We start from the raw sequence: 23,506 nt of genomic DNA on the forward strand, positions 1-23,506 counted from the left end.
GACCGAGGTCTTTGAATCCCCTTCTCTTAATGACCTTCAGAAGCTTGGAGTAGCTCTTGAATCCTGCAATTCAGAATAAGCATTTCAAGTTGAAAATTGTGCTAGAGCATCAGCCTGAAGGAGTATCAGCCTGAGGATATGGTTGCAGCTTATGACTGAAATACTAAAACAAAATGAGTGTTGGATTTACCCTAAACTAGTGTACGAAGTCTACACTTGGGAGATTTCTAGGGATAAAAATAGAGGCCTTAACAACAAAGATATTCTACATGTATGTTGCTTCATATTTGCACGATGACGATGCATCTACCAGCCTATTTTGCTTTTAACATTGGTTAAAAGTTTGAGGAAGGCTGTTACTGCAGCATGCAGATGACAAGGATTGCTGATGCAAAAATGCTCATTTTCTAGTCGATTTCCTAACTCCCTTCTTATGGTTACTTACCTGAAAACATTTAAGTTCAGATGCCTAGCATCCGGCTAGATACAGGCATTACAGCAGAGGCCAGCTAGTGCTTAATTTTCACTGCAAGTACCTTATTGGATAGGCAGGAGCAGATTGTGGTTTTAGTTGCTGATGTTCTGGTGGATTTTCAGTAACAGAAGCAGTGCACAAAGTGGAGCATGTTCTCCAACATAATTTTTCTACCTAACCAGTTCTCGAGAGAGTTGCTCCTTATGAAAGAAGCAGTAGCATCTAGGTTAAGGTCCCTGTAACAGGGTAGTGCCTGCACATTGTACTTTTTCTGTCAAAAGTTTGTACTTGGACCCAGATGGACCACAATGAACATCTCTTTTGTGGGACATTCCATCATAGCCGTGGCAGCTGGTGCTGCTTGGCAGAACCACAACATTTCTGCCTTCGAAATGAAGCTCTTTGGTTTGTTCTCTTCTTGAAGATAATACTGCGCATGTACCTTTTTTTTTCTTTTCCAAATGCTGGAGATGGGAGAGATGCATGGTGTGTCAGAATCTGGTAAACGAGCTGTTCCCTTTGCTGCACAGCCAGAAGTGTTGCTTAGCACTGTCTTATTCAGTACCAAAGGCAGCCATCTAACATGTTCTGATCTTCAGCTTCTGGCTGTAACGTCTTCTGGGTGCTGTTTTTTTTTTTTTTTTTTTTTTTTTTTTTCTTTTCTGTTTTGTTCTCCTCCCCTTTTTCACATGAATATAGTGTCAGTGTATGAGCCTGGTTTGTTCAGTTCCTGTTACAGCAAGGCACTTCCCCTGTCAAGGTCAGGCCTTTCTGTGCTTTGCAGAAAGTGGATTTCTGTGCATTTACCTGTTCAGGCCATTGGAGACAAATCTTCCTATTCTTTCTCCAGGTGGTGAAAGCGTGTAACGAAGGTGTCAGGAAGATGAGCCGAACAGAGCAGATGATCAGCATCCAGAAGAAACTGGAATTTAAGATCAAGGTATAAGCATGGGTTGGTAACAACCCCCTGCAGACAGTGAACCAACAGCATCCAGGTGTTGCACACGCACACCCAGCAGCGGTAACCCAGTTGCACTCCCTGCAGTGACGTTCAGCTGTGGCTGTGCACTGCCTGTCCACGCTGTCCTGCTTGAAACTTTGGAGATGTGCTGCTACAGGCACTGCCCCCACGTGGGCACCAGGACGGTGTCTGTGGGCTCAGTGCACTGCGCTGCAGCTGCCGGGGCAGCGCTAGAGGCAGCGTGTTGCATGTGTACAGAGCTGTGATGCACTGGCAGCTATATTTTACATTACAAGTGACATTAAAGGAAGATTAAATCTACAAAGAAAAACACTTCAAAGCTGGAAAATACCAAAATGAAGGCTGGAAGGCTGTCCCCCTATATTTAATTCATCCATGTCTTCATGCATTATGCCTCTAATCACCTGCTGATCTGTTCTGGGTCCTCTCAAGGAATGACTGAATATTTAGGGATGTCTGACCAGATCTTATTTAATACATGCCAGGAAACTCCAATGCTAAGTATAAAGTCACTGGTTCTTTTCATGAGTGCTGTGAAAGCACTCCTCAGATCCCTGTGCTTCACTAACTTTAAGGAACATATTTAGTTTCCCAGCAGCCTGTATACATACCCGAGAAACTGAAGAAAAATTAAAAGAAAATTTAAAAAATAAATTAAAAATTGAGACCATTTGTTTGGAAGGTCACACTTGGCACCCCAAGAATTTGATTTTCCAAACCCCAAAAACAGTGGGTCTGGGCTAGACCACAGCCCTCAGGCCAGCTTTGGGTTGCAGTAGCCACAAGACTGCCTTCATCACTGGCACAGCTGAGGCTGCAAGGGCAGGCTGGAGCAGGTCACCCTGGGCACTGACACAGGCAGGGCTCCTCTGGTGAAAATAATGCAGGGGCACAGAAAGACTGCACCACAGGGCATGTGACAAACGTGGGAGGGAAAGAAGGTGGAAGGGGTAGCAGTTATGGTGATATTTTCAAGTATTTCAGTCATTTGACCAAAAATGTAGTGTCCTAATATAAGAAATGCTGTGTTCTGGGCTTCTGTTTTTAAAATAATATTTTGTAAAACTCCAGCATAAATGCTGTTGTGGCTGCTCCTGGCTGGGACAGAGCCGTCCCCTGAGAACTTGCTTAACCTTCTTTTTTCACAGCCCAAAAGCCAACTACATGTTTTGAAAGCCAGTCTCCCTGGCTCGGTGAGGAGACACGGGATGCTCCAGAGACTGGATCAGGCTGTGCAGGGCGTAGCCTGGTGTTTAAATCCAGCACTGGGCACTCAAGCACCACTGCCCTAGACTGTTTGTTTGTTCTTGGGCCCCTGCTTGTGCCCCTGTCTGAGCTCTGTTACTCCCTGTGCTGGGCTGCGGCGGGGCTGTAGGAGCACACTGCGCTCTCTGTGCAGCCTTCCATCCATCCTCTGTGGCGGGAGATGATGTGATGGGAGCTCACTTGAAATTCCTTCTTTGTGGACCGTTGCTTAACTGCAAAAGCCCATGGATTTGTTGCCCTTCTCACTGTTGCTGTCTTTTTTCAAACTTCTAGTCCGTGCCCATCATCTCTCACTCCCGCTGGCTGCTGAAACAGGGGGAACTGCAGCAAATGAATGGTCCCAAGACATCACGAACGCTTCGCACCAAGAAGCTCTTCAGAGAAATCTACTTGTTCCTTTTCAACGATCTGCTGGTAATTTGCCGGCAAATTCCTGGGTAAGTGGAGAATTCAGGTGGCATCCAGGCACCTTAAGCCCTTTGTAAGCGCAGGTGGGGAGCACTGGCTGTTCATGGGTGGTGCAGCTCACCAGCTGAAACCTGATGGCAAACAGGGCTTTCTGCCAGCTTTGTGCAGATTTCAGGGCAGGTCTCCCAGCAGGAGAAGCAAACACATCCACCAGTTCCTGCAGAGTGGCACTGAGTTTCATCAGCTGGCGGGCTGATCCAGGAGGCCTGTCTTCCTGTCAAGAAGTGCTTTTTTGACTCCTCACTGCCAGAGGAACAGCTCAGATTTAGTCGGTTACATTTCTAAGAAAGGAGTCTAGAAAATTCGAGCAGTGGGGAGGGGTATAAATCTAGGCCTGAGGCTAGCGGTTATATTTGACGTGGTATAACCTGCCTCAGGCAGAGGGGAATGTCATCGTACTTAGGACTATGTTTTGTGAAGCTAGAGACCAGTGAAATACAGCAGCACAAACAGACGGGTCCCAGAGAACAGCGCGTTCTTTGTAGCACTAACTAGACTCACCGGTAGGGAGCATCTCGCCAGTCCAACATTTCTAATAAACGTGTCGCCGCAGTGTCTGTACGCCTGGAAATATTTTGCTTCTGCGGCAGCTTGTATCCAGAAAACACAGAGGCATTTTACAAATAGGAATGAATTGAGCCTCACAGTCCCCTTGGAGGGAGCACCATCTGTGTTTTGTACACGAGTTGCACAGAGCAAGCAACTTGTTTTCGGCCATGCGGGATGCCTAAGGCTGAGCAAGGAGCGGGTCTGTTGCTTTGTGGTGAGGTTTCGCAGCCACCCGCTCATCCCTTCCCACAGCAGGGCATCTTTTCTCCTCCTCCCATACAGAGGTTCTTGGTCTGGCCCCAGTACAGTCCTGGGTGGATGAAGACAAACTGTTGTGCCTTACCTGCAGGTTTTCCTCAGCTTCTCTTTAACCCCTCTCAGGGACAAGTACCAAGTGTTTGACTCGGCGCCGCGGGGGCTTCTTCGTGTGGAGGAATTAGAAGACCAGGGGCAGAGTTTGGCCAACGTCTTCATCCTGAGGCTGCTCGAGAACGCGGACGACCGGGAGGCCAGCTACATGCTGAAGGCGTCGTCCCAGTGAGTACAATGCGGTCACCCCCCAGCACGCAGCACTGCTCTCTCCCTACTCCCAGGCAAGGGCAGCAGCCTTACCAGGGTCAGGCAGCCAGAGATCCCACTGCTCAGCTGCCCTTAGGTCATCCTGGCAGACCCTACAAATCATTCTCCCGTGGCCACCTTCAGTCTCTCCTCCTGGAAGGCGCTAGGGAAGCAGGCAGGTTTCTCTCCTGTATGGTGGATTTGTAGCAGCTGTGGTGGAAGGCAGACAGGCACTTTGCATCCTGGGGCAGAGTTCAGGAGCCCACCTGCTGTGCAGCCTGCAGCCTGTGCAGTAAACCAAACAGGACGTGTCCTGCACACGCTGCCAGCGCCTCAGCCACTGAGATGGAAGCCGTGCCTGACCAGGCCTCCAAAGCAAAGTGGCTCCTGGTCACAGGCAAAAAGGAGAAGAGAAGGCCTCTTCCTCAGTGCCTTCCACAGCTAATCCTGACCTCGCAGCAGCCCTCTGCTGCTCAGGGCCTCTTTGTCTCCCTGGGTATAGCTTATTTGGCTCATGGATTTTTCAATTCAGGTTCCAACAAGCTCAGACCGGGCAAATGATTCAGCTGCACTAACACAGGCAGGATTGTTTTGGAGCTCAGTGCCTGACTTTCTCATTGACCCAAGACTCACCAGACCCACATTTTTCCAGACACAGCATCTGTGCTGTTAAAGGTGCCGTGTAGGCAGACATGTACCACCAGTTAAGCAGCTACTGGAGATTGTGCACCCCTCACCTTGATGTTGCTTCGCTGTTCAGCGGTGTTTGACATCTGTATCTGCAGCAGCAGGATGAGGAAGACAAGCCCCCGGCACAGCCAGCACCTGCACCTTCCCCCCAGCTCTGTGACTGCAGCTTTTCTGTGCTGAAAATAGAGACGTCAGTCACCTCGTGCAGGGCAAACGCACATCTGACGTCTGTGAGCCTGAGCTGTGCAGAGAATGATAAACCAGGACAGGGTTTGCCTCAGCCTGGGGAGGCAACTGTGTTTCTGCATCCTGCTCCGTCTTTGAGGCAGCCACTGTGAGCGTGAGAGCTTGCTCGAGGTGTGCCCACAGGTCTGCTGGCCTGAGGGGTGGGGTGGTGCTGTTCTGGAGCTGCAGGAGAGGTCTGGGCAGTGCCAGCTATGGACCAGAAAAGCAAAGAATTAGAAGAGGGAAGAGGATGCTGAAGAGTAACTGCTGCATGTACTTGACAGCTCTCACAGCATTTCCCAGCTCCGAACCCACACAGCAGCGCCAATCTGCTCAGTGGCAGCTTGCAGCTAGCGCCCCAGCTGGGCTCTGCCAGCACCAGCAGCTGCCCTGAGTTTGGGCACAGCTGGGCACAGGGGCAGTCCTGGCACACAGCAGGCCCCTGACAGGGCTGAGAGAAGGCAGGGCGCTGCGGGGAGGACCCAAAGAGCCCTGCAAGGAACAGGCCTGCAGCCAGCACCACAGCAAGACTCGAGGGCTGATCTTAGCCAGCCCCTCGGAGCACAGGGCCCCCATCCCTTGTGCCCCTGCGGGGCTGTGCTCAACCTCCAGCTGGATTCACTGGCCCCAGGCATCGCACTTCGCTGCCAGCTCTGCAGGTCCGTCTGTCAGCACATTTCCTTCTCAGCTCCCTTTCAGCTGTTCCTCCCAGAGGAGGCTCCAGTGGCATTAGGTGTGCCGCAAATTCAGGTTTCAAAGCTACCATCCGAGGAGAGAGAAAGTCCTGGCTCCCTCGGGGCCGGGAGCGCAGCTGCTCCTTCAGCCAGAAGCTGCAGCATGTGAAGAGGAAAGGAGGGGATGCCAAGGCAAGGGCTTCTCGAGCACATGTGAAATCTTCATCCTCCTGCTGCGGGTTCATGTCTTGCCTTCAGTAACCGTGTGCTGGAGCTCACGGGGCTTTCATCTCAGCCGCTTCCGAGTGATCCATTCCTGGGTAGGCCACAGCGCTCAGCTGCAAACTGCTCAGCAATACCCTTCAAGTGTTCCTGCGCAGCGGCTGTGGGAATAGATGTTCCTCTGAGTGTTTCACCAGGGAAAACCGCTCCTGTTGGCCTCGCTGGGTCAGGAGCTGCTGTTCCTGGGCAGAGCTCGAAGGAGGCCAAGCTCCCTCCTGCTGCTGTCGCACCGCTCAAAGGGACGGCCAGCCAGGGCTGTGGGGCAGGGCTGGGGCTTGGTGCCTTGGGGCACTGTCACCTGTGGGGCATCCCAGAGGGAGGCTCAGCAGCACCAGCGAGTCCAGGAGCCCAGGGAGACAGGCAGGAAAGGGCTGGGAGAGGAGGAATCAGGAGCTCAGGGCTGGGTGGGTGGGAGAGGTGGTGTCCCCAGGACTCTCCTGGATGCACAGCCTTGGCTTATTTTCCCTATGCAGGAGCGAGATGAAGCGCTGGATGATTTCGCTGGCCCCAAACCGAAGAACCAAGTTTGTTTCCTTTACATCCAGGCTTGTTGGTAAGAGACGCAGCAGCCAGGAGCTCTTCACCCCTACCTCAGGGCCCTTTTGTCTGCCCTGATCTCCCCATCCTGCCCCTTAGGGCCCTGTGGGAACCTCTCCCTGGGCTCCCCTTGCATTTCCACCCCTGATACCCACTTATCAAGGCCTGGCCCTGACTTTGTTCCCCTCCAGCCTGGGCTGGGCAGCACCAGCCCTCCTCAGCCCACCTGCACTCACCAGGCCCTGCAGGGCAGGCTTTCACCCCAGGCCCTTCCTCACAGAGATGCTCCCCAGCGCACGCCCTCCGCGGGGTTTCTCACTAGATCAGGGGGGGCATTCACAGAGGTGGTGGCGTTACCCCCCCGAGCTGCTGTCCTGCAGCTCTCTGTATCCTGGCCTGCCCCTCACTCTCGCCCTGTGCCCTGGCAGACTGCCCGCAGATCCAGTGCGTGCACCCCTACGTGGCCCAGCAGCCGGACGAGCTGTCCTTAGAGCTGGCCGATGTCCTCAACATCCTGGACAAGACGGATGACGGTAGGGGGGGTACGGGGAAGGGGGGGGGCTGCGAAGGTGTGGGCTTTGCCCTTGGCTGAGCGGACAGGACATGGGATGTGGGTGGGAAGAGGCAGTGCCAGCCTCGCAGCCAAGGGAGCGCGCAGCAGAACGAGGGCGTTACCGCTGCCTCCTAATGCTCAGCAAACCTCGGCTGCCCTGGGCCGTGGCAGGGCTGGCACCGCCACCCGAAGTGTGACGTGGAGCCGTGCCTACCTTGACTAGATTTACAGCCTGGACAGCCTCCAGCACAGCCAGCCCTGAGGAGCTGATGGCAGCTTCCAGGCAGCACTGCCAGCTCCAGGGCCCTTCCCAGCACGGCCGCCCCAGCGCAGGAGCAGCGGCTGGGCCCTCCTGATGTGTGCCTGTCTCTGTCTCTGCTCAGGCTGGATCTTTGGGGAGCGTCTGCATGATCAGGAGAGGGGCTGGTTCCCCAGTTCTATGGGGGAGGAGATCCTGAACCCCAAAATCCGAGCCCAGAACTTGAAGGAGTGTTTCCGGGTGCACAAGTCGGATGACAGTCAGCGGAGGAAACTGGGCAGCAGGAACCGCCAATGACCGCCGGCACCCCCGAGCGGCTGGAGCGCGGCTGGGAGGGGGCAGAGGACAGAGGCTGCCGGCTGGGAAGGGGCAGTGGTGCAGGACAAGGCGCGCCAGACCCAGCACAACCCCCCCCACCCCGGATAAACTGGGCTGCCCGCCGTGCTTTCTGCAGCGCCGATCCTTCCCTGGAGCCCAGTGCTTCCAAGTGGCCACAGAACACCTTTCCAAAGAGCACGAGCCCAAACTGACACACCGTGAGGTGCCAGCCCGCTGAGCAGCGCGGGAACCAGGGGCTGAGGGGGGGTTCTGCCTTGACCCCCAATTCCCTGCACATGTTCCAGCTGGAACTGGCTCAGGCTGCTTGGGAAGGGCACGTGGAGCAAAGGGAAGGCAGCAATTGGCACCACCCATTTGAGTGCTTCCAGCTCGTCACTACCTTCTGAGCTAGGGGCTTTCTTAAAGCTGCCTCTTACAGGCGTGGAAGCTGAAGCAGAGGAGCTGTCTCATCCTCTCACATAGCCCATTAGCACCAGGGCTAGGAAGAGCCCAAAGGAATCCCATTTCCCCAGCCCCAGTGGCTTCACAGCAACATTTTCCCTCGGCAGACCCTCGATCCACCTCCAGACGCTGTGAATGCAGCCCTGCTCCACCAGCAGCCTGACCTCAACCGCCCCGACCCACATCCCTGCCACCTGAAGGCCTCGGAGCACACCTGGGTCCTGCCCCACAGCTCACCTCTCTTCTACAGCTGGCAGCACCAGGGCCTGCCCCAGCTGAGCCGCTGCTCGCAGGAGCCTGGTGCCTGCACAGCCTGCACTGCCCTGCGGAGCCCCGCCACTGCTGCAGGGCTCCAGGAGCACCAGCAGAGCCGGGCACCGTGCAGCGGGTGGGTGACGGTCCCCCGGGAGCTGTTGTGCGCTGTAGGAGGCCCAGCAATCACGCCTGCATGTTTGTACCCCACTCCTCCCAGCTGCCCCCCTGTACAGGCTCACCCCATGTATATATGTGAACCCCAGCGCCTGCAGAGCCAGGTCGCCACTCCCAGCTGTGACACCGAGCATCGCATGGAGCCCAGGGCACAGCACCGAGAGGGGCCAGGGGACAACCCCAGCACGAAGCAGCCCCGCGGCAGCCGCCTGCTGCTCAAACAGCCTGGCTGCAAACAGGCCCACGCGTGGCCACCGGCTGGGCCTGAGCTGCAGCTGGCAGCTGTCAGGGAGTCACGGTCATTGAGCAACTTTCTGTAACTCTGCGAGGAGTCTTCCAGGCCCTGCCTGCAGCACGCTCTGCCGGGTCATGGCTGTGCTCAAAAATGGTGTGGAGAGCAGCTGCCTGCTCGTAGAGCCACACAGCAGCCCCACACAGGGCAGCAGCGTGGCTGCGCTGGTGGCAGCAGGGGAGGACAGAGGAGAGCTGCTGAAAGGGGCTCTGCAGAGCTGCCCTGGGGCTGTGGGTGGAGGGACCGAGTCACACAGGGGTGCACAGCACAAGGCCAGCTACAGCCAGACCCCAGGAACAAACCCGTAGGAGCCAGAGCAGCAAAGGGAGCACAGAAGGGGATTCCTTCCTCCCTCAGGCCCAGCTCGGTGCCACCAGCTCAGCAGGAGCACCCGACAGCAGGCAGCACAGCACTATGCCCACCTGACAGCAGCACGCACAGGCTGGAGGCTCCCGGCCCCCACCAGAGCCCAGCCCCATGGCAGGGGCCTGCAGCCTCCAGCTTGGTGCAGGGCCTCACCCCACAAACAGGAACCCCCCAAGTCGCTTCCCCCTGCCCCCAGGGCAGCTTTCTGAGCACAGCCAGAGCCCCACCTCAGGGCCTGGACCCCACAGCAGCTGCAAATCTTCCATAGTGCGAAACCAAGGGGAGCTCTGGCTCCAGGCAGCCCGAGTTCCCCATGAAATGAGCGCACCCCAGAGCCTGCAGCTTTGCAGAGCTGCAGCCAGCCCAGCCCTGAAGTCCCACACACCTACCTGGGACGCTTCTTAGTACAGCAAGGCTCCTGCACCCCTCAGCAGCAGCTGTTTAGTAGCAGAGGGGCTGACCCAGGTTCCCCAGCGCCAGGACAGCACTGCTCCGCTTCATTCCTTGCAGGGGAAGAGGGGCACGGGGCTGCAGCACGCTGTCCCACCCCCCACTGCCAAACCCTGGGACTCACTCTTGCTCTGTTGTGACCTTTTATGACTTCAAACCCTAGGCACAGGCTGTGCCGTTTTCAGGCACCAAGTGGCATCCAGTGTTATTTCTTCAGACCCAGCCCTGCACGCCTGTCTCAGTGGTCTCAGTGTTGTACAGGGCCAGGCCTGGGCCCCACAAGCACGGGCTGGAGCCCCCTGGACCCCGCCAGGCTGCCTCAGTGAACTGAGGGGAACTTCTCGTCGTCTCGTTTGCCGTGTGATGAAATATAGCTGAGCGAGCCAGCGCCAGTGACACTCCTGCCTCTTCTTCCTCCCCCAGACCAACCGCGTACCCCCCCCAGCATGAGTGCTGGGGTAGGGGGAGCTGGGCCAAATACAGGGGGTGGAGGTGGGGAGGGGTGGGAAAGTGGGGTGGGGTGACACTGGGGAGAACTGGGGTGGCACGCACCACCTGACCGCCCTCTCCCAAGGAAAGTTGTGCCAGATGATGCCCAGCACCGTTACCACCCCACCAGGACAGACCTGGAAAGCTGCTGCCAGCCCAACGCCCCTTGCTGCCACGGGCTGGGGGGGGTGACACGTCTGCAGTCAGGCCTGCCAGGTGTCAGTGTGCCCACAAGTCACACGCTGAGAGCCAAGGGAGAGGTGGGGTGTAACGCTGCTGCCTGGAGCAGAGGCTGGAGCACCCTTAGCCACATCTGCGGCAATGTTTCTGCCCCAAGGGCCCCAGCAGCAGTGGAGGGCAGGATACAGGCTGGTTGTGTTACAGAAACATCTTTTATTGAGTTCAGGAGGCAGAGAACTTTCTCAGCGTGATGACAACCAAGGCCACAAGCACGGATGTCCCCAGGAGGGAGGCGATGACAATGGCACCAATAGCTCCGGGCCCCAGCGAGCCTGCAGGGACAGAAAACAAGGCGGCATGAGGCTGGCAAGTCACAGAGGGGAAGGGCAGTCGGGCTCAAACCCCCTCAGGGAGGCAGACTGCAACCCTGCTCCCAAACCCCTGTGGGAGTGACCCGCATGCAGCCCAGGGGCCCCATGGTGCCGCCCCCCCGTACCATCCCCAGTGTCCAGGCGGTGCAGGTGGGTGGTGTCCTCAGGCTCCAGCTCGGAGGTGTATGGGGGGAAGGCGGTGGCGTCTGAGAGCCGGGCGGTGGTGGTGGCGGCATCGAAGGGGCCGGCTCCGGAGGGCAGCTCAGGCGGCTCATTCCACAGCGTGGGGACCGGGCCCTGCGGGTACTCTGCTGGGAGACAAGCACCGACCATCACTCCTGTGCACGGGTGGGCCCAGCGGGACCCTGGGACAGCCACAGCTCAGCCATGCCCTGGGCTCCAGGTTCCTGGGGACAGATGGAGCAACCCCGAGGGCTGTGAAACCCATGGGGCAGAGCCCCAGGCTCTGGGAGCACACCTGCAGAAGACAACGCCTGGGCTTCAAGGTGAAACCAGGTGTCCACACAGCACAAATGGGACAAGGGAGACTATCACACCCCTGCAACAGACAGAGACCAGCCAGGCACCACGCACAGCCTGCACTGTCCAAAACCAGTGCTGCGGGGGCCCTTCTGCCCTGCACTGCCACCTATGCAGTGCAGGACACTGGAGGGACTGCCCGAGCAGGGGAGCTGCGTCCTGCGGGCCCCAGAGCCTCAACTTCCCTCTGCCCCCACCTCCATGCTGTGCCGGGGAGATGAAAGCAGAGCCGTGCTCTGATGTTACCATTCACGTCCTGTTATTTCTTCCCCCTGTGGGGTCGGGAACCAAAGCAGAGAGCCCTCCCTGTTTGTGTGTGGCTGAGCCGAGCGCTCCCCGTCAATGCCTGCCTTGTTCAGGTGGGCCCCGGCGGGAGCGGGAGACATTCCACAGCTCCCCGCTGAAACCGCTGGGAATGTCACACTAGGATGGGGAAGAAGGGAAAAAAACAAACAGCAGCCAGTTCCAGGGCCCACCTGAACCGACACGGTGGCTTTCTGGGCCAGGAAAGAGGGCAGGAGAGGAACCAGAGCAAACAGCCCGGGCTCCCTGGAGCAAGGCACAGAGGTGCGCACCCATCCTGCATGATGGGTGCTGCAGGGGCTGGGTCACCCGGGTGCCTCGCTGCCATGGGTACACGTGGGCTCAGCCCTGCCCAGCCTCCCCAGCACCCTCCTGGCCTCTCCCTGGCCCAGCAAGGGAGGTGGCGGCAGCGCCAGCCCCAGCTTTAAGTACCCAGAGCCCTCCCTGCAAGTGCTCTGGGGGAGGAATGAGCACTGAAGGACCACGCTTGGTTCTCCTGTAGGAACCCTGCACCCAAAGAACAGGAGGGACAGCACCAAAACGCTGCCTGTGCAACCCCCCAGACAGGACTTGCCACAGGGCTCACATCAAAGAGCGGCTCCCACCTTCCTTGGAAGCTTTTGATGCTGCTTAACAGGCTTAGGAGCACAACGCAGCTCTAGACCAGATTTGCAAAGCCCTTCCTACAACCGTAAAAGCTACAGGATTTTCATGGGGAGCTGCCAGCTTAACTCTGGCCCAAGGAGGAACACGACAGGGAAATCAGCTCCCAGCCTGAGGTCTGTGCCAGCGCTCATTCGGGCAGCGACCCAGCACACTCGGGCTGGCTGACCCACCTGGGGGAGGAGCTGGACATGGCATTTGCTGCTGCTCCCATCCCGGGTCCCCAGCAGGAGTGCACAGGAGTTGTGCTCCACGACTGCTCCCCAGAAACACCCGAGCCCTTGGCAAGGCCCTTCTCAACCTGCCCTGCGCAGCCAGCAGCAGAGCTGGAGACACACCCCATCCAGGGGCTCTTCCAGAGCACTATTTCCAGTGGACCTCTTTTCTCAAAATCCTGTTGTTTTGCTACCAGAGAACAGATTGAGGAAACAGAATTTAGTGGATAGACGTAGTTAAATCAACACGGAAAGGACCCAAGCAGAGCTAGAGCTATTTAGTTAGCAATGGTGGCATTAGGAAGCTGTTGGTTTAGGCACAAACCAAACATGTTTAACAGTTTGAAGCCCCGCTTCCAGGCTGCTTTGGGAAGTGGAAAAACTGCTCAGAGAAGAGCTCCCCTCCAGCTGTGACCTCCCTTGCTGCACCAACAGCGGAGCCATTCCCACCTGGCAAGGGGGAGCCGTGCTGGGGGGAGGTCACTGTTGCATTTCCCAAGAACATTTTTCTCTCCAAAAGCCAAAATAGCTGGGCACAGCCCTCACATCGGGCTGTGGGTCAAAGTGTTAAGCTCAGGCAATCTGTAACAGATGCAGACACCATGCAGGGAGCCTGTAGGACCTGGACAGGCCCTTTCCAATACCCTGTTCTCAAAGGGACAAGGAGGCAGTGCCACCCCTTCCAACAGCAGAGCAAGGGCTTGTTTTCTAGCCAGACCCATGGGTCCCAGAACATCTCTCCAGTCCCAGCAATCCAATTCCTGAAAAACACATTGCAGCTCTCAAAGTAGGGCACAACTTATTTTTGATAGCCAAGTAAAGAGGAAACAGTCTAATTTATGATCTTGGTGACTTAAGACCTGGATAGAGTCTTGAATGGCTTCTGGACAGATATTTAGTTAATTCCTCTCATTTGATTAAAGCATACATTCAGTTGACCCTCACAAAAAGGGCAGAGCACGCTAAACGCGAGCTTTCTGTTCCAAGTTCTTGTGGTTTTCCCTTAACGGCACTTCAGCGGCTGCAGAAAACACAACTTCCCTCAGCCAGGCCTGGTGCTTCACTACCAGGAGCTGTCAGCCCCGCAGCAGAACCACGCACGTGCAGTGAACCCGCATCTGACCACTGAGCGCCACCTGCTCCGCCAGGCCCCACTGCTGGCCCTCCTCACCCACCACACCTCACCCGCTGCTGCTGGAACAGCTGCCGACAGCCCTGCAGCGCTCCCCCTCCTGAACTAACAGCTCCCGTCTCACCATGCTGTGAGAAGCACAACCACCCACCCGACTACCCCCACGTCCCGCTGGTCTCCCCAGGCGCTCGGGCACTCAACGCCCACTCCCCTCAGCAGCGCCACACAGCCCGAGCCCGGCTCGGCCTTGCTGCTGCTGGCTACGAGCAGCAGACTCGCAAGGAGACGCGGTCAGACCTAAATATGATCCACAAGAAAAGCAGCAGGGGCAGGCCCAGGCCTTCCCACATGCACGGTTACCCGTGCTTCCCACAGCAACCTGCCAGTTACATCGCAGCATCCTTACTGCGACAATGGCACTGTGCCCCTGAACCAATGCCTCCCAATGAGGGATCGGAGCCGGTTGCAGCTCTCCATGGGCAACAGGGAGGCTGCATGGGGCCTCCAGGGGCCTGGTGCAGGCACAGCACTGTTAACGTGCACAAAAACCCAAACACGTTGCAGTCTTACGTGAGGGTGTGCAATTGAGGACTGAAAGCCAAGTATCAAGGGCAAGTTAGCATATGGTTTTCCTGTTCACCCAAGAACTTTGTAGAAATTAAGAACTACCAAGAAACGTGCTAAAAACACCTCATCAGCCCCACCACTGCCCTGCCTCAGCTCCCCGTGCTCTGAAGGGAGAGGAACCATGACCCCGGGGCACACACAAGCCCTCTCCCAGCACCCAGCCTGTCTCAGCACTGGGGCACAGATGGAGGAACTGCTGCCCCTCAGGCTGCTCAGTCAAGTGCACTTCGTAAAAAAACAGCTTGGGAGCACTTATGGGAGAGGTGATAGAACCAGATGACAGGAATCATCTTAATTACTAGGGTTTTTAACAGTGTGGAGATGGAACCCAGAGAAAAATGGACTAAAAATAATCCATTGTTCTGCAGCAGGCCAAGTAGGGGATGACACAGATGACACCTCTTCCTCCTCGTATGTTGAGACAAGTCATCTTACTTCTGGGAAATAAATAGCCTTCAGGGAACTGTACCACTTATCCTCCCTCTCAGCAGCACAGGGTAGTTATGACTGAGGCCAAAAAAATAGAAAAAGTATCAAGGGTTAGTACAACAAAGAAATACGAGTTCCTGAATGATGCAGGAACTCACCAAGACTTCAGCTACATGGACCGTAGTGAGGTCTAAAAGGATGGACACCAAGGGCAACTTGAAGCAACTCCTCCCTCCATGCTCAGTGAGGAGGCTGGGTGGCTGCCTGCCCTGTGACGGGGTCTCCTGTGCCCCAGATCCTGGGCAGATGAAAGGTAAGACTAGACAAATCTCTCTCCACAAGTGACAGCTCTTGAAGCTGGACAGATCTGAAGCATCCTTCAAGACACCCCAAACAAAGAGAACCTTCCCCCAGGCACAATGCAAGACCTCAAGGCAGGCAGGTGTGGCCATCTAACATCTCCATCCCTGGAGAGCAGTCACTAGTGACCATCATTCTTCTTTGAACAACCTGGTTTCAGGATCTCATCGTCCTCAAAGCCTGTCAATAGGAGATGACAATGAGATGTTCCTCCTCCATGGGATAATGCTTGGAAAGGCAAGAGCACCTGTTGTAACCTGAACATGGCACACCATTTCTTCTGTTGCCACCACGTACAGGTTAACTTAATGCCAAATCCACAGCTCACATCCTTTTCATAACTTGGGAGCTCTCCTTGCCTTTTTTTTTTTTTAGTTACAGATTTTTGTGTCTTTTTACATCCATTACAAGGGGTGGCAGTGGTGCTGGGATGTGCGCTAAGGTGACCTGCTGCTTTCTGGAGCACACTCTCCACCTCCAATCCAGTAACCTTAACCAGGAGCTGATAATAAGTATCAGTAATTTATAGAGCATTGGTGCCAAACAAGTTTGAGTAATGCTCTACAAAGACTTGTTTTAAATCTGGACCTGCTGGATCATGTCTTTAAGAAATGTGTATGAGAAATTATTTAATTCCCATACTCTAGTACTTGAACTTCAAAAACTTCCCAATAACCTTTTATTGTATTATTGCTGAGAACACAGACAAGTTGCTACGGACCAGGCCTTGTCCTGTACTTTCTCCTTTAGCATAACAAAGACCATCTCCTGCTCTGCCTCCTTCCCATCCTCCATATCCACACTGATGTGCTACTGCAGTATAATACATTATCCACAAGAGCTCGAAATAAAAATCCAGGAGCCCACATCAGAGTTCGATTACAAAAAACACGACTCAGAAACCAAGGCCTCGGCAAAGTCTTCTTACCAACTTCACTTGGAGTTCTGAACCCATTATGGGGATTGAAACTGGTTTTAGTAAAAAGCAAAAAGATTCCCTTCACCATCCTACCATGCTCTAGGCCAAAGTGCCACTTCTGTTTGAAGAGAGAAGTGGAAAGAACTTGGTGGTGCAGAGAACCCTTACATTTGACCCTTTTCCTGTTGCACCTATATGATGTGGACAAAGAAGGACTCAGGTGCTGTCCTATCTTTGACATATGCAATACTGGAAAGAGCTTAGTAGCTCAGAAGTTCACATTTTCTCAAGTCAGAGCCCTGAATGCTCTGCTTAGGAAGCCAGCCTGGCTGGGCAAGAAACCAGATCAAGTTCCACAACCCACCAGCACCCTGGAAGCGCTCTGCTACACCCCGATGGGAAGCCTCAGCTGCCAGCAGATCCTCCACCTCTTGCCGAACTCCTAGGTGCTTACCCCAGGCTTTGGCATGAGATAGCTCGAGTCACTGCTGTGACAGAACCAGGTCCAACGAGGAAGGGAAGACTCGTTCTGGACCTCAGGGTGGCATTGCCAGCATCCCCTACAGCCCTGCCTGAGGCACAATCCACTTTGCTCTCCACAGAGGCCTTTGCTACGGAAAGTACAAGGTGCTGACATGGGAGGGCAGGGGCTGCGTGAACTCAGAGGCCAGCAACGGGCTGTCCAGCCCCAGGTAGCCACAGCAGGCACAGGGCCAGTGCAGGGATGAAAAGAGGCCTTCATGGGGAGCACAAAGGGCAGCCTGTGATGTGCGAGTGCTGGAAGCTCGAGTGTAGAGCAGCGTAGAGCAGTGTGGTTCTGATGAATGTTAAATAAACTTGTTTACAGAAAGGCTGGGCTGCATGTATATGCACAGAGACCAGAGGGCTGCCTGCATGCCCTTCCCTTCTTTGTCTCCACAAGGCAGGAAATTTCCTTTTCTAACGGGGTGAAATGCAGAAAAAATTCCACTGGGCGCTAAAAGCCCCTGCACTGGGGATGGTGACTCTCCACTCCTAATAGAGCAGAAAGTTCTTCTGCTCCTGGGATGTCTCACAACCCAGGCTGGTTCCCTCATGTCCTACTTTGGTGTAGCAAAGAAGAACAAACTTAAGAGGGCCTCAAACTTGGAAAATGCAACTGCGAGAACGCACCTGCACCCCAGGCTCTGACTACTGCGTTCATCAATGCAAAGCTCTGAGAGCTACTAGCCTCGCTGGGCAAATGAGGATCACCCAGTATCAACCCAGAGTATTTCCACAGGATCAAAGTGACATACAGAGGCAGTGACAGTTGGTTATAAACCGCAGCTGCAAAGCTGAGTGACGAGCGAGTACACAGGAAAGCTGGCAAGGCAGGGGACAGAGTGGGCATGCACCAGACCCTGGGAACTTAAGGTAATATGAAAGATTCTAGCTTGGAGAGGAGGCAGGGCAAAGTTTCATTGACAGTGAATTGATTTCTGAAGAGTGAAAAACTCTAACAGTTAAAAAACAAAACAAACAAACAAAAAAACTTACCTGGTTTTGGGGAGGAGCACTGCTACTGATTCTGGGAGCATAAGCAAGGTATAAACTGGAACGCCGTGCTTAAATTATTAATGTTCCATTACAGAAATATCAAAGGCCAGCATTTGAGAAGGAAAAGATGCACTTTTTATGGCCCATCTCACAGTTACTTTAAAAGTTCTCCCAGCAAGAAGGCATCTTAAAGTAGTGGGACATTCAAGGGCAATACCAGCTACAGTAACTGTCCTCATACCTGCAGATGCAGCCATCAATTCCCGTCCGTATGAAAACTCCTTCAAAAAGCCTGCTAGACTGCTGGCCAGGATCTCCCTGCTAAGCAAGGTGCAAAGAACGAACCAAGGGAGCTGCAGTCTAGCATTGCACTTCTTGGAAATCAGAACAAGAATTCAGGAAAACAAGCGCTGTGCTCTTGCCTGTTACCTTGTCCTGAGCCATCTGTTCAGCATCTCACCTGCATTTAAGGAAAGAGGCTTTGGGGAAAGGCAGTTTCCTCCAGAACAAGTAGGGGGGAAGTTATTAACAACCTCCTTGAAAAACTGTGCCCAAGAGAGCATGTGTCCCATGCTAACCCTTCTCCCCTCACCACCTTTCTGCTGTTTCAGGCTGCTAGCAAACCATCGCTGAGCATGGGGCAGAACTACGTGCCCTGCCAGCCTGCTGAGGCTGCAGTGCCTCACTTACACCCAGTCCTAAACAGAAACTCAAACAATTCAGATAGACAGCTCAGCTTTTGACTGAGCTGTTTTCATAGACAGCTTCATATTTCTATTTACAACACCTGCGGTAACGTACTCTGCTGCAGCAGAAAACTTAACAGGAACCAGACAGAAACTGGCAAATGGGTTTTAGTAGCTGGAGAGGTTTTTTTAAATCTTTATCCTATAACTAAAAGTAGACAGACAAGCTGTCCCATCAACTGCAAAGCACACCCCATCCACTGTCTACTGATCTATAGTCACCGAGACTCAGGCAGGCACTACTGCCGTTCATCTCCAGTTTACAAAGGATTTTTGCCCTTCTCTCCAACAGCAACGTGGTTTCAGGACAGAGTATATTCTTACTTGATACTACCCTACTGACTCCAAAGCCAGTTTCCATTAGTCAGTTATAATTCATTAAATACTTATGGATGTTTTTAGGGGAGGGAGAGGAAGATGGAGCTACAGGAAGAGAGGTAGGTAAGACACCTCCTATTCTTTCAGAGTGTAAATGCAAAGATCCTTACCTGCCAGCACAGCAGGGAGCAGGATGCCACACAGCATTAGCAGGACCAGGTGAAGGATTCTGTGGTAGGGCATGGCTTCCCTCAGGAAAAGCGTCGTCAGGAATTCTTAAACTCTTCAAAGCACGAAACAACTTGGAAATTTCACTGGTATAAAAACTTTGTCCAGTAAGGTCAAAAAAAAAAAGAAAAATCCTTCACAAGCAGATAGAGAGAGTGCAAAGCCTAGCAGAGACTCCCTCTCACTGACTTCTCGAGCACACCTCCTCCTGAAGGCAGCTCCACCCTCTCAAATTTATGCCTAAAACCCCATAGGCAGCCGAGCCATTAGGCATCCGTCACCCTGCCAGGCCAGCACACACACGAGCAGTTGTTGGCGAGCCCTTGCTGGAGGCCCTGTCCCTGCAACCATGCAGCACCAGGCTCGAGGGCTCTGCTCGCCTCTGCCTGCAGGGTGGCAGCGGTCCTTGAAGGGTGGGCACAGCAAAAGAACAAGGGCCTCAATCTTTTAAGGTTAAAATACCCTGAAACAGAGCCAGAGCAGCTCCGTGGCACCCTTGTTTTCTGGCTGCAGTGCTTCGAGGTGGACTAGGAACTGCGTGTGGTCTGCCCTGGCAGAAGTGCCCCTTGAAGCCTGGCAACCATCTTCCAGGGGAACCTCCTTCACCAAACCACACCTGCTTCCTCCTCAGGTTTGAACCGAACACATGCTGCCTCTTCCCGCAGCCTCCTGCCACGCTGCTCATCTCCTTCACATGGATTCATGAGAAATTCTCAACAGAGAAAACTGAGGTTGGTTTTCAGTCACATTTGCACTGACAGAGACTTGGGAACAGCTGAAGTGAACAGAGGCCCACTCTGGCTTACCAGAGGACAGAATAACTGCATTAGTAGTGGTTTTTTGTTTGCTTTTAAAATTTGTATGAGGATGAAATATTTCATAGCTTCTGTTCAGGAGATGTTGTAATTCAACTACATAAACATCCCCCATGTCAGTTCTTTGTGTTCTGAAATTATGATACAAATAGTTTTACCTAACGTTTCAGATCCAGTTTTCTGGTAAATGATCTCTGATTTTGGCATTATCTGACAGGCAGCTAGATCCAGTTCAGCTGTCCTTTCAGATGACTCTACTTGGTGCAGTTCTTTGCAAAAGCACTTCGTTTTCAGTCTTTGCTTTTCCTGCTTCCCCTCACAGCAGTCTCTGCAGTGAAATGAGATGTTTGGAAATAATCTGGTGAAATAACACTCAAAAGAGGCCTCAGAGATGTCGAACATCAAACTCAACATCTTCCAAACCTCAACCACAGCCCCATCAACTATCCAGGTTCGTATCCTGTCTGAAAGAAGACTGACGTGCATAAAGATATATCAGGTGCAGATACAAAGTTGTAGCTCCTATTTTTCCCATCCCTACCAATGCAAGAGACCTTTACTACTGTAACAGGCTCTCTTTTAGTCACAGAGGTGAAAGGGCAGTGGCCTCAGTGTACAGTCTGAACAGAACAGCATCTTACCTTTGTACAAAAACAAAAATCAGAACATTAAAATACACGAGAACACCATCTCTTCCCCACAGGTCCATTATCTACAAGCTCTCAGAAGCAGAGCAAGGTCCTCAGGGTTTCACAGATCATTGCACGTTCTCCCTGCTTGTATTTCTGTATTTTCATTTAGCAATCGGTGAATTGTTCCTTTTGAACTCCCCAACTGAGCTGGAAATTAACAGGCTTTTTCTTGTAGTCCAAAATTAGCTTGTAGAAATTAGATCATACCATTAAAAAACAAAGTACTTATGAACCAGAAACCTTATACACCAAAGTAAAAGAAAATTTCAAAACAAAGTCAAATTATCAGCCAAAGCATGTACTGCTCTCTCCAGGACAACAGCTGAAAGTAATGCAAAACTAATGTAAGTTCTTCACTGACTCGGTATTTCTAGTGGTCATGTGAATGACAGAATAACATTCATCGTTAGCCTTTACTGGGATTTTCCACACAAAAACAAGAAACAAGTAGAAAAAAGAGGAAAGTAAGATTTTGTCTAAAAAAGGAAGAGTGTGAGGTGTCCGTGTGGACTTGAATCCAGGGGGGGAAAATAAAACCTCCCATTTAGAGAAGGGAATTGGAGTGGGCGGGGTGGTACCACCTGGCAAAAAAAGGGCTCCATGACCAAGTGTTTGTAGTAACAAAACCAGACAGGGCTTCATCTCTCCTGCATAAACAACATGAGCGTGAATGCACGTGTTTCTGTATGCAGAGAGGGGGGGGCAAAAAGTTAAAGCTTCCTTGTCAAAATTTTCCAATCTTGACTTACTGCTGTTTATTTGAACTCTAAAATTATCAAGTAGAAAAAACCCACCGGTATTCCTCACCAGGGAAGAAATAAAGCAGCAGTTGTTGTTCCACATCTTGTATGCTTCCTTCTTGTTTCTTGACGAAAGCTGATGAGTGTCAAGTTTTGGATCAGTTTTAGCATCAGGAATTATCTCAAAACTCAGCTTTGACAAAAGCAAGCAGAAAATTTGCTCTGAGATATAATACAACCAGGTTTTATTTAAGTTCTCTCTTTCCCCCCCCCACACTGGCAAAAGTTCAGAGGGAGTTTAAAGTTTTGTAAACATTTTAACTACCCCTCTTCCCCCTTTTATGAATTTACAAAGCAAAGGAGACAGGGAGACCAGATTTGCAACAGTTCCAAGTCTCTCCATGCTATTGGATCCAAAAACTATATACAAGTCTGCAGCAGTCTCTGTATAGTTACTGTACATGTTTGGGGGCTGGGGGAAGAGAGAGGACGAGGAGGACGAGGGGAAGGTGACCCCAAAAATGAATAAACCAAACAAAATAAAATACAAAGCCAAACTGCTCTTGAGCAACTCGAACTGTTTTCTTTAGGCAGTGATGACAGAAAGACAGACACCTTTATACACCTCCACCAAACTGCAGCGCAACTCCCTTGGCAGGTTACAACCCTCTGGGAATGGGAGATGGGACCAGGGTGTTGAAACTAAGTGCATTTGGCAGTTTTAGTTTTGTTTATTTTGTGGTGTGTGCACGTGGGTGGGTGGAGAAGGGAAGGCCGTGGTAATCTTTCGGTGAGAGAAGAAGGTTACGATTCCATACTTAAACATGGATCCAAGTGAAGGTGCGTGATGTAGCTTAAAGTGTAGATGATATGCAGGGCTGTCATTGCACATAGCTTCGCCCTCCACAGTCTCTTTCCATTACAAAAGGGCATCTCTGCTTGTTAACCTAAGCACTGTTTGAAATGACAACTAAGACTGCTGGGGTATGTATCTGAAAGCCAGTGTTCACTCTCACCAAAGACTAGAGATCCAAAGGTAAAGATCCTACTGTCTCTTAAACGAGACAAATTTGCAGGAAAAGAGCTCAAAATAGACTGGTCCTAACCCTCAGAAGGTAGCATTTAAGGGATAAATTCAACCTGAAAGAAGAGATGCCACCCCTCTTTTTCCCCAAGAGCAGAAGTCCCCCCTCGTCCAGGAAGGCTGAAGTATGCTGACAGGAAACTCCACCAGCTTCAGCATCACCACCTAATGAAGACAGACTCGAGCTTTCCCTCCAAAATAATGTGCTGAGAAGGGCTGGCAGGGGGTGTGCAACTTCAAACCAACCCAAGCTAAACTGCGCCCGCCACCGCCCCTCTCCTGCTGTTGCCAGTTCTAAGGTTAGCTTATGAATGCAACTCCTGGCTTGGGAGAGCACCACTTGCCCTGATGGAGCGCGGAAGTCAGTATCTGTGTGGCATTTTGGTTTTGACCAACATCTGTTAACCACAAACTCTCTCTCTCTCTCTCCATGACTGCACGTGTTGGATGTGGTAAGAGTAACCAGGAGAGGGAAGCAATGGTTTGCAGGATCCCAATCGATTTTTTTTCCAGGTATGTCAGCAGAAGAAATCACAGCACAGTGAAAGCTTGCTGCCCAAATCAGCTTTGTTGTGAACAAATCCTGTCTCCCACCCTCCCAGGACTCTGAACAAAGTCCACTCGACTCTAGGATGACAGCAGGAACGACGCCTGTGCAGTCCTGGGCAGAAAGGGTTTGCCGGGGCTAGAGGAAGCAGCCTGAGATGATTGATTCTGTGATTCACTGCAAGGCGAAGAAGAATGCATGGTGGAGAGTACTGTGTCCAAAATGGAGAATCCAGGGTTAACAGATGCAGCAAAAGCCAGCTGATTTGCACATGCTCAGTAGTCTTCCAAAGTCTCTATTTCTCCCATATTGAGCCGCTCTGATGAGGCATTCACTGAAAACCCTGCAAACCAAAGAGGAGCCATGTTATACATCTGGTTGTGGTATATTCTGTATGATGCAATGCATCTGATACATGTAGCAGCTGTTTAAGATGAAGTGAATAGACACCAAGTAAAAACCCAAAGGAAAATCCAGTATGGCTAGATCTAACAACCCTAACTGTTGTGTTCCCTCCCTACCCCCTCCTCCCCCATCCCCCCCAAAAAATACCACAAAGATAATTCATGTGCTTAGGTAAGTATCAACTGGTCTTTAGAAACAGATCAGCAGAAGCCCAATTTCAGCTTCAATTTTCAAGACATTATCTGCAGAGCTAGTAAAGTATCTAGGCGCTGTGAAGCCGTGGCTCAGCAACATCCCACAACACAGCGTGTTTGAACCAGCTGGTACTTAGGAGTGCCTATCGCAGTACT

At 52.6% G+C, this 23,506-nt stretch overlaps 3 protein-coding genes across 19 annotated transcripts in view; 1 reads left to right on the plus strand and 2 right to left on the minus strand.

Moving 5' to 3' along the window:
* The window catches only part of NGEF (neuronal guanine nucleotide exchange factor), a 50,114-nt gene extending 39,889 nt beyond the window's left edge, over window positions 1-10,225 (plus strand). For all 3 annotated transcript variants that reach the window (XM_082766993.1, XM_082766991.1, XM_082766992.1), the window contains 6 exons: window positions 1,326-1,415; window positions 2,997-3,160; window positions 4,122-4,277; window positions 6,643-6,722; window positions 7,135-7,239; window positions 7,643-10,225. In XM_082766993.1, coding sequence (XP_082623119.1) covers window positions 1,326-1,415; window positions 2,997-3,160; window positions 4,122-4,277; window positions 6,643-6,722; window positions 7,135-7,239; window positions 7,643-7,815 — 768 coding nt within the window. In that variant the 3' untranslated portion in view covers window positions 7,816-10,225. The remainder of the gene's footprint in view (window positions 1-1,325; window positions 1,416-2,996; window positions 3,161-4,121; window positions 4,278-6,642; window positions 6,723-7,134; window positions 7,240-7,642) is intronic.
* A 473-nt stretch (window positions 10,226-10,698) lies between these two features.
* On the minus strand, window positions 10,699-19,781 carry SNORC (secondary ossification center associated regulator of chondrocyte maturation). Of its 3 annotated transcripts, none has more exons than XM_082766872.1 (3): window positions 18,816-19,781; window positions 11,001-11,183; window positions 10,699-10,836 (listed from the first exon to the last, which is right to left on the minus strand). In XM_082766872.1, exons 1-3 carry the CDS (start codon window positions 18,886-18,888, stop codon window positions 10,727-10,729), a joined length of 366 nt encoding a protein of 121 aa, XP_082622998.1. In that variant the 5' UTR covers window positions 18,889-19,781; the 3' UTR covers window positions 10,699-10,726. The 3 variants fall into 3 exon arrangements, with proteins under 3 accessions (XP_082622998.1, XP_082622997.1, XP_082622999.1); XM_082766871.1 differs by having other exon boundaries at window positions 11,001-11,186; XM_082766873.1 differs by lacking the exon at window positions 18,816-19,781 and adding an exon at window positions 12,555-13,723 and having other exon boundaries at window positions 11,001-11,186.
* Window positions 18,891-23,506, minus strand: part of GIGYF2 (GRB10 interacting GYF protein 2) — an 81,108-nt gene continuing 76,492 nt past the window's right edge. For 2 of the 13 annotated variants that reach the window (XM_082766868.1, XM_082766866.1), the window contains exon 29: window positions 21,329-23,094. In XM_082766868.1, coding sequence (XP_082622994.1) covers window positions 23,027-23,094 — 68 coding nt within the window. In that variant the 3' untranslated portion in view covers window positions 21,329-23,026. Of the gene's footprint in view, window positions 18,972-19,846; window positions 23,095-23,506 lie in introns of those variants that run through there. The other 11 variants (XM_082766869.1, XM_082766867.1, XM_082766865.1 and 8 more) reach the window with 9 other exon arrangements.

This window comes from Aythya marila (assembly GCF_965140915.1).
Source record: "Aythya marila genome assembly, chromosome: 9".
Taxonomy (NCBI): domain Eukaryota; kingdom Metazoa; phylum Chordata; class Aves; order Anseriformes; family Anatidae; genus Aythya; species Aythya marila.